This window comes from Mandrillus leucophaeus, unplaced genomic scaffold (genome assembly GCF_000951045.1).
Source record: "Mandrillus leucophaeus isolate KB7577 unplaced genomic scaffold, Mleu.le_1.0 Scaffold188, whole genome shotgun sequence".
NCBI classification, from domain to species: Eukaryota; Metazoa; Chordata; class Mammalia; order Primates; family Cercopithecidae; genus Mandrillus; species Mandrillus leucophaeus.
Genome location: NW_012101898.1, coordinates 2,549,303 through 2,559,419, shown reverse-complemented (window position 1 = coordinate 2,559,419; position 10,117 = coordinate 2,549,303). Strand labels below are relative to the sequence as shown.

General features: G+C 42.8%; 1 protein-coding gene across 5 annotated transcripts in view; it reads right to left on the bottom strand.

Moving 5' to 3' along the window:
• Positions 1-399: 399 nt before the first annotated feature.
• CCT5 (chaperonin containing TCP1, subunit 5 (epsilon)) overlaps positions 400-10,117 on the bottom strand; it is a 16,752-nt gene continuing 7,034 nt past the window's right edge. For all 5 annotated transcript variants that reach the window (XM_011978046.1, XM_011978049.1, XM_011978047.1 and 2 more), the window contains 7 exons: positions 8,491-8,683; positions 8,259-8,408; positions 5,914-6,033; positions 5,097-5,282; positions 4,253-4,390; positions 3,452-3,632; positions 400-2,139 (listed from right to left, as the gene is read on the bottom strand). In XM_011978046.1, the coding sequence (XP_011833436.1) occupies positions 2,012-2,139; positions 3,452-3,632; positions 4,253-4,390; positions 5,097-5,282; positions 5,914-6,033; positions 8,259-8,408; positions 8,491-8,683 (1,096 nt within the window). In that variant the 3' untranslated portion in view covers positions 400-2,011. The remainder of the gene's footprint in view (positions 2,140-3,451; positions 3,633-4,252; positions 4,391-5,096; positions 5,283-5,913; positions 6,034-8,258; positions 8,409-8,490; positions 8,684-10,117) is intronic.

The following is a 10,117-nucleotide window of genomic DNA, read 5'->3' as shown; positions in this document are numbered from 1 at the left end:
CTAAATACAGTATATTTACATATCATTTACCTTAGGTATTATGAATAATGAGATGATTTAAAGTATACAGGAGGATGTATGTTATATGCAAATACCACACTATTTTTATCAGGGACTTGAGCATCCATGAAATTTGGCACCTGCAGGACATCCTGGAACCACCCCCACATGGAGATTGAGTAGGCTGAAATTAAAAACATGACATTGAACAAACCTCCAATGAATCTAGCACGTGTAGAAATTGGGAACCAGCAGTAAAACATGGGGACTTACATGGGAATCTAGCCTTTGGATCAAGCACCCTAAGTTGCTTTTGCTCCACATGGGGATGGAGAGGGTGTGGCCAAAGTACCAGCAAAATCAAACTTGAGTGATTTGGAATGTGAAAGATAAAATACATCACCTGGAAGAGGTTTAGTACAAATCAACAAATGAAACTCATTAAACATGAAAGGCTTGTAAAACATCTCTAAGTTTCTCTGTTCATTGACCAGTTTCTCAACCACAAAAAAACACCAGGAATGTCTGTGAGGTTCAATTTTGGAAAGGGGGATTGGTTTATGGCTCTTCTGATACAACCACGGACCCCTCAGATAAGACTCTGGTCCAAAGAAGGCTGCCGTATGTTCTCCGTAGGCTAGAATCAGTCCTCGTAAATAAACTCAGTTTAACGCTTTCAATACTTAACTGCCTAGTTCCATATAAACGTGAAAATTAGGAAGAATGCAATTATTAGCACACATTTCTAAATCCACAGGAGTTACTTAGCAAAACATCCAATGCATGAATGTACAGAGAAAACACAATGACCCAATAGTTACGACTGGGAAATCTCCAGGTTCACATGAAGAGGGTAACCCAAATTAATCACTTAAGCAAATTTAGACAACAGTTACCACTTCCTAATTCTAGGGAATCTGACTAGTTAAGGTGGCATAACTAGTGATAAAGTTCATCACGTTGAGCTTTATCTACACGATGCTCTTTAAGAAACACTATTTTAGAAAATCTAGAGAATCACAAGCAAATAGCAGAATAGGGTAGGGGATGAGCTGGGCCACTCTGGGGTCAGACTGCCTGGGATTGACCTGGCCCTACTACTTGCTGGTGGTGAGATGCTGGCAAATTATTAGTACTCACCTGTAAGATGTGAGCAGTAGGAAAGGGTATCTGCCTCACTGGGTTGTGTAGAGTTCTCAGAGCATGTCTTGGCCCAACACTGTTAGCCAGTACTACTTTAGTAAGCACAATTAATTTCAGTCACTCTATCTGAACATGGTAACTGCAAGATTTCTCCCTTATTTCCTGTAATTTACTTTAACCTCCACTTACCGTGTCCCTCTGATAGGAAAACAAGTGGGTTCTAAACTGCCCTAAGCCTGTGCTGGTGGTCAGCTCTGCACATGCTGCTTCTGATTCTGCACATAAGCTGTGTTCAGGGTGGGGCCAGGGCCAGAGGAAAGCAAAGGCTCACATGAGTCTCCATCAGCTCTAAACAATATCCTCGGTTAGGCTGTGAGCAACCTAGTAACAGCACTTAAGGCATCCCGTAATTCTGTGGTGGACCCTCTACAAAGGGCCCACCCATTTAGATAGGAAGAGGATCAAGCCCATATTCCTCTCAATACGAAAGTGCATCTTGAGAGCTCATGTTTAAGCTGTTAAAATAGTCCCTACAGCTTATTTTGAGGGGGAAAAAAAATCCACCCAAACCCCTTCAATTAAGGCAGCATTTAATTACTGTTACAATAAATGTTTCTTAAACCTGAAGAGAAGATAAAGGTTGTTTAAACAGATTCTTTTAATACAATGAATACAAAAGCATGTTGAGATAGTACCCCAATTACACGGCTTTGAACAAGTGAAACTATGGTTACCAAAGAGCTATTTTTATTATAGCATCTACAGTGTCTGGAAAAGGATGTAACAATAAATAACTGTAGACACATCACAACACATCCATTTACTTAATCAGAGAAGTGGATCTTACTACATAGTATTCTCAGTGTCTTCATTCTTCAGATTCTCCAGGCTTACGAATGTCATCAATCTTCAAAATCATTCTAACCATTTGTGTTGCAAGAGATATCTGTTGCTTTTTGCCAATCAAGGTTTCTATGACATGCTGTTGCTTCATATCTGAAAAATACAAGGAAATTGATTATCCTAAAATAGCATACAATAAACTATCAATAACCAGCTCTGACTTTCTGGTTTATGGAATCACAGTAAGACTTAAGAAATACAAGCTCCTGGAAGCCAAGCAGGAGGCCACTAATTTCAGTTCTATTTCATTTTCAGATGAATGTAATTTCATTATTTCCAATGACACTCTGGAACTCGAACCTGGTAGAGAGAGCTGTTGAGAGGGGGCTTTCTTCAATGACTAGCTACAGGATGAAAATTTTCAGTAACATCTTATCCCACAAAGTAACCATACCCTAACTTAGGAAATCTAAAGTAAGTGAATCCGACCATAGCTGAAATGTAAGATATTTCCAAGAAAGATCTAGAAATGCTAATTTTTTTTTGGAGACAGGTGTCACCCAGGTTGGAGTATAATAGTGTGATCTCGGCTCACTGCAACCTCTGCCTCACCTCAGCCTCCTGAGTAGCTGGGATTACAGGCATCCGCTACCAGGCCCAGCTAATTTTTATATTTTTAGTAGAGATGCTGTCTCACCATGTTGGTCAGGCTGGTGTCAAACTCCTGACCTCAGGTGATCCACCCAGCTTGGCGTCCTAAAGTGCTGGGATTACAGGCATGAATCACTGAGCCCGGCCCTAGAAATGCTAAATTTGAGCACAACCAAGCATTCAAGTTAGAAACATTAAATATTTGCCTCACAAAGAGTTGCTATTATTGAAACTCTTGGGATATGAGCATGGAAAGCAGAATGTACCACCTATACTTTTAAGCAAAAACAAACTGTCACATTCTGTGGATGGATTACAGACATGGCCTGATTCAGTACAGAAATGCCTGGGACCACTGTTTCAACACGCTACAGTCACCATATCTTTTTGGGAGCTGGGCTACAGAGGTAATAGTATTACATTTAGAAAACACTCCACAGTGTGCTGGATTAACCACATAGTGAACTGTGAACTAAAGCCCACTTCAGAGCTGTTTTACACGCTGTCCACTGACAGACATTTGTGTAAAAACAGCAATATGGCATTACTTCCCAAAAACCAGAGATTAAAACCTAAGTCATCTTTGGTGATAGTACCATATGTAGTTTACTGTTATTAAAATGAGTCTTATGTTGCTAGGTCTAGTAGTCTAACCAATTCCTATGGCAATCAATCAAACATTCTAAAATCCAGGATCTGAACACCTGAAGTGGGTTTACGTATTTAAAAAGATACCATCATCTCACAGTACACACAGTGGATGATTATTCAGTTTAAATCAGACACCCCACGCAGAGGTGTGACAGCTCCTCACCATTTGTCCCCTTGTGCAAACAGTCGATGCCAAGAGCAGGGTTCATCTCCTTCACCTGTCTGGCTCGGACTTCGGTCATCGTCTGGATGGGATTCATGCCACTGTTTTCAGAGAGGGCCATGGGGATGACCTCCAGCGCGTCGGCAAATGCTCTCATGGCGTACTGTTCTAAAGTGGGGCACTGGAAAGGTGCAGAGGTATGGTAAGTGCACTTGGCAAAACAAAACCACCCAGCAGCACCTTGAAAACACACTGTATCACATACTTGGAAAAGTCAGCTCACAAAGACTTTTAAGAATAGGCTGTCTCTCACACCAACATGGCACAAGTATACATATGTAACAAACCTGCACGTTATGCACATGTACCCTAGAACTTAATAAAAAAAAAAAAAAAAAGAATAGGCTGTCTCTATTTCTGTATCTATCAGAATATTATAATGTCACTACAGAATACGGGCAGAGGGTATACATACATGAGAGATGTCTCAAAATACAGCAGCTCTTACGACTTATCTTTAAGTTATACTACTAATTTTGAATTTCACATAACATTAAAAGACCAGAGATTTATTATTTTAAGAATGAACTGGCTGAAAACAGCTGAGAAATGCTAGTTTATGGTAACCTGAATCTGAATACAGGAACATGGGAATTAACTTAGATTAAAACACCTGTCACCTACACACAGCTCACAATGCTTTTGTTCGTTTTGCATCCAGCACCACGCTGTTCTGCAGCCTCACAGCCTCCACTATCGGCGAGGCCCGAGTCTTTCACTAAGTCTGCACATATCCCTTACCTTATCCGCCTCTTGGCTAACTGCCAGGGCACAGGATATCTCAGCAGCCCCTCCTCCATACACCACACGATTATCGCGGATGAGGTTCCGGATGACACACAATGCATCGTGAAGGGATCGTTTCGCCTCCTCAATGATCTAAGGAAAACAGCTTTGCCTAAATTAATGTGATCAAGATCTATTCAATTTAGAGGCAAGTATCTGGCACCTTTTTAAAGACAGACAGGCTGTGCTCTAATATTTAGATGGCCTCCACTATCGGATGATCTGTATCTTTCTAGCTTTCCTTCCTGTAACGTAGTTAATAAAATTCAAGAGGCAGAGGTGGCCAGTGACTCATTCTAGGATACACGGTTAAGTAAGAGTCAAAAACCGACAAACCTTGCAAAGATTTATCACAATGTGCTACAACTCATTCTCAAAGAACAGAGATCATCGATGGTTATTCACCTGGGTTCCCTTTTTCTACCTTAGGGACAGATGTAAGTCATCCTTGGGAATACCATATTGTAATTTGTTATTAAAATGAATCTTATCTTGCTAGGACTAGCAGTTTAACCAACCCCTAAGGCAATTGTACCCAACATTCTAAAATCCAAGACTTGAATATTTAAACTGTGTTTAAGTATTTAAAAAGATATAAAAATCTCATAGCGTATATTGTACACTATCAGGACAGCAGAAAGGCAAATGTGCCTCGTGAAATTAACCATGATACATCATTGTTTGAGAAACATGATTATTTTTCTTAGGGTGACTGTATCTCTGTTAAATATATACAGGCAAAAAACCAGACCATGAAGCAAAATAAGCAATAGTATAGGACAAATAGTTGAATTCTCACCATCTTATTTCCTCCTCTAATAAAAATGGTTACAGCTCTGGAGTTCTTACACTGCTCGATGACCAGCATTTTATCCTTAGTTGTCCCAAATGAGATCTCCTGTACAAGACCAGCAAAGCCCAGCTTCTCGGCTGTGAGCTCTGAGAACCTGGGGACGATGCGACCTCCTGTAGCGATGGCAATCAGCTAATCGGGGTGGTCAGGGAGAAGGACGAAGACAGTACTGGTGAAGTTAACTTTCAAAACCGGGCACAAATGAGCAAAACTTGATCTAAGACCACCTTGTTCACTAGAACTGCTGCCCCACTTTGACCAAAACATCTTCAGTTCAACCCAAAGCACCTTGTTAGGTAACAAGGCTCTTGAGGAGCTGGGCGTCTTGATCGATCTACCACCCTGCGCCCGTCCCCTAAGCTCATGCCCTCATCTCCCCTCTGCGCAGCCCTCCCTCTCTCTGGGAACCCGGCCTGCATGTTCCTTGCACTGTGCTGCAGTGAGAACCACCAAGGCAGCATTGCCTGGGACTGCCGTTAGTATCTGGATGAGACCAGGTCTTCCAGCCTTAGTAAGTCAACGATAGGGCCAAGTGAGACAACACAGGGAGAGAATTTCAACATGCCAGGGAACACCAGAAACACACAGCACTGTTAACCAAACAGTAACAAAGACTCCAGTGCTTTCCTCTCTCCCAGCTCACCCTCCCCTCATCTCCCAGCCTTGGTATGATGCAGTTATTTAAGGCAGGGCTATCAAAACACCCCTCAACACATAAGCTGAACCCCTACATCTCAAAGTCTCTTCATGTGGAGCAACCTACCTCAATTTCAGGTCCTCCTACCCAGCGAACCGCAGGCAAGTTGTTCTGAAGAAGTAAGTGATTTGCTTCATCATCAAAACCCCACTGACAAATTGCTAGGTTAGCACCAGTCTCTTTAATCTGGGAAAAGAAACACCGCAATCGTATTAAGAGAAAGTGGGTATTTATTCTTCGCTATAATGTTTGAAAAAAGGAGAGGCACAATTGGGTGTAAGGCATGTGCACTTGAACACAAAACCAAAGGAAAGAGAAGGAGGAAACAGACAAGTGTCCACTTTTCTGTCAGTTCCAAATTCTAAATAGTGAGTATTTTATCAATGGGGATCACCTCATTGTCTAAAGATGCTTTAAAAACCACAAGTAGTAATTCATGCTGAACCCTATTGTTAAAACGATGCGAAGTCAACAGAAATGTCAACAAAGCTAATACCCTTCCCAACCACGGGGTTTCGAAATGGCTAACAGCTCTGTCCTGTCACCAATACCTATGGAGTAGTTTCATTTGAGTATGTTTTAAACACACAATGCTATGAACCACTTGCAACCTGCCCATCTCACTTGGATGGGACAATCCTCAGTGGATCCATAGATACAAACTAAATCAGGTGCCCACAGAGGCGACCCTGCTTCCCGTAAGGAGCACCCTCACCCCGACCTGCAAAGGGCAAAGTGACTTTTCCCAAATAGGAGGGAAACGATCCGGCTGCCCACCCCACCTCTGGTGCTCACCTGGGACTGCCACACCATGCCCCACAACTCTCACCTACCTGTCTCCATCAGGCCTCCCAGACCACCTGCTACTGCCTGGCTCTCCCTCTCTTCCTTCCCTGACCCTCTGAACTCAGTCCAGAACAGCAGCCTCCTTATACAACCCCTGAAAACCAGCCTGCACCTGCAACCCTCCTCAGATGGCAGCTGCTTTCCCTCTCATGTGCTCAAAACAGGAGAGGGGTCCTTCTTGCTCCTCAGTCACCTACAATGTTCCTCTTTGGGTCCCTGCCTCTCATTCTTTAACATTTTTAGCATCTAGCCCCATCCCCCTTCCTTTCTCATTCTCAGCAACCTGCACCTCACCAGCATGATCCAGTAACATCCCTGGCCTCTCAGTTTATCTCTGACCTGCCAGCGCAGCTGAGCCACCATTCTCATGACCACTGATGGCCTTTTATGCATAAGCTCCTGCCAGCATGCTCCAATCCCTGAGGGTGGCTGTTCCTTGTAGAAGCCAACACGTTCCTAGCTCAACAGCATCCCCTTCTGTCCTCAGCCTGGAATGCTCCTCCCCTAGGGGCGCTGCTCTCACTCAATGTTGGCCTCTCCTTACAGGTCATGTCTTCTGACCAGTGTCTGTAATGGAGCTGTACCCATCTTTCCCCTATTTGTGCCTCAAGAGCACAAGCTTGGCTTCATTCCCTGCTGTACTTTTAATGCCTACAACAGAGCCTGGTACGTTGTAGGCACAAAGAACTGTATCATCAATGAGTAAGTACAATGACTTTCCCAGGAACAGACATGAAAATCGTCTCTAGTTGGTTTGCTATGATAAATAATGCTCTAACCAACACGTTCCTGTCTTCTTGAGTACCGGTGTTTTCAACTCCCAAGGACACAGCCCCCAAAGAGGAGTTGGTAGGTCAGAGAGAAAGCACACCTATGCTAAGGTATTCATAACCCAAACTAGACTTAACCGAGCGAAGAACTGGGATTACTCTAAGTGCATTCTGGTTTAACTCCAGTTACTCATTAACTCTTGTCTAAAATGTATAGTCAGAAATCTTAAGGTAAGCTACATTCAATTTGTCCAGTAGAGCAAATATAATATGTACAATTGAAAACATAGCTTTAGGTAACAGGATCACTTCTTTCAGGACCCTGAACATACCACCTTTCGAGACAGAGTCTCGGTCTGTCACCCAGGCTGGAGTGTAATGGTGCGATCTCAGCTTGCTGCAACCTCTGCCTCTTGGGTTCAAGCGATTCACCTTTCTCTGCCTCCCGAGTAGCTGGGACTATAGGTGCCTGTCACCACGCCTGGCTAATTTTTTGCATTTTTAGTAGAGATGCAGTTTCACCGTGTTAGCCAGGACGGTCTCGATGACCTCATGATCAGCCTGCCTTGGCCTCCCAAAGTGGTGGGATTACAGGCGTGAGCCACCACACCCTGCCTGAACACGCTACCATTTTAAGACAAAATCAGAATTCTTCCCTGTTTATGCTTTTCTATGTGATTTTTTTCCTGCGTATGTTTTAGAACTGAAGGAAGACTACACGTATTTACTAACCAAACCTAACTGATTGTACCCTTTGGGAGTTTAAATTCCACTGAGGACTCTGGTAAGTCTTACTTGTTGAATCATCTCTTCAAATTTCTCCTTTTCGTATTTCTGAAGGGCTTTATAATCTTCAACAGACGTCACATCCAGCTTATGCTTTGTTTTTGGTTTGGGTGGTTCAAAAGGACATGTGAGAATTGCAATCTTAGCATCTTCCACTTTCTATGGGGGAACATAAAGACATTTTAATTGGTGGAATTAAGAGTTAACCAACAGTGCGAAGCTGTGAAATGCAATGGCTTACTTTCGGCATCTGTGGGTGACTGAAATCCTTGTCCACAATCACGCCCTTAATCAATTTAGTGTCCTCCAGTCTGCCGCCCACTTTGCCTTCTACTTTGATAAGCTCAAAGTCAACATCTCTCCGCTCCATATCTGCCACAGTGAGGACGGCATTCACAGCAATCTCAGCCATCTGTCGGTGACAACTGTTGACCCTGATGAAAACACAAAACAAACTTCACTGGTTTCACAACTACTACAACCAAAGCAGGCCACATGATACAATGTTACTCAAAGATATAAATCAAATGATATTTTAAGTCTTCTAGAAGGGAATGCCACCTCAACCTGCATTTTCAACAGGTTGGGGCAGAGATTCTTAACCTGTGATCCATGAGCCCCAAAGGGGACCGTATACTTTTATGGGGAAAAAATCACATCTTTATTTTCGCTAACTCTGAAATTTACTATTGCCTTCCATTATGAATGTACTCAAGAAACCACTGTAGTCTGGCATGAACTAAGGTCTTAGAATGCACGACTTCTACAGAATACTGTTACTATTTCACAAGTTCAGAACAGAATGAGAAAGGTAAGTAATCACTCAGGAAAAGTCAGTCTTATATCAATGAAGCGTAGCACTAATCTGGAGGATGTTACCTTTTTGAAAGCTTTCAAACATGTGAATAGACTGCTCAATAAATTCATTTTAGAGTCAAGAAAAACAACTAGGGAAACCTAGCACTTGAAATAATGTCTGAAATCGTAGATTATCTATAAAAGAGAACCATGAAAGTAAACGTTTTATCTTAAGTAGACGACTTAATACTCGCAAACAGAACGGGGCCAACTTATAAAGCAACAATAGATTTGTACACTTCAAGTAATGTCGTCGTCCTCCTTTCATGAGAAAATAGTGTTACACTTATGACAGAGGCTACCCGTAGAGTACTCACTCTTGCCTAGGGAGCTAGTCTCTGCTGAGATCTGTGGTTAGAGGAGGACAACAGGCACTGCTGAAGGCTTCTGCCTTAACACAGGCTTTGCTCAGGGGAAAAGGCAACAGAAGCAGACACTTTTCCTACATTTCCTCTGATTACTCTGAGTTGAGAAGACCCCTCCTTCCTTTTTGCTATAACCACCACAAGCACACAATTGAAAACCTCACTGACTTAATATAATGCCATAAAGCAGCTTACACTGGATTTTTGTTACATTATGGCAACAGACCTCAAGTCTTTGTCATGGTTCATCATCAGTGCACCCCTTGGTTGAGGTTGCCTAGAGTCTCCTGGGGGAGAGCTGTGTCTCAGTGCCCAAAGACCTGGCAGTAAGCCTGGCAAACGGGTAGTATGCAAACACTGAAAACGCCAGAGACAAGTCACTTTCAAGACTCTCTTTACTAAATTGTAATTCTGGATCGGCAATTTGCTGAATAAAAAGAAGAACCCACCACAGTGGCTCCCCAGCAAAGAAATTATAGAAAGTGTTATGAAAATTCACATATCCTGGCCGGGCATGGTGGTTCACGCCTGTAATCCCAGCACTTTGGGAGGCCGAGACGGGCGGATCATGAGGTCAGGAGATCGAGACCATCCTGGCTAACACGGTGAAACCCCGTCTCTACTAAAAATACATTAAAAAAAAAA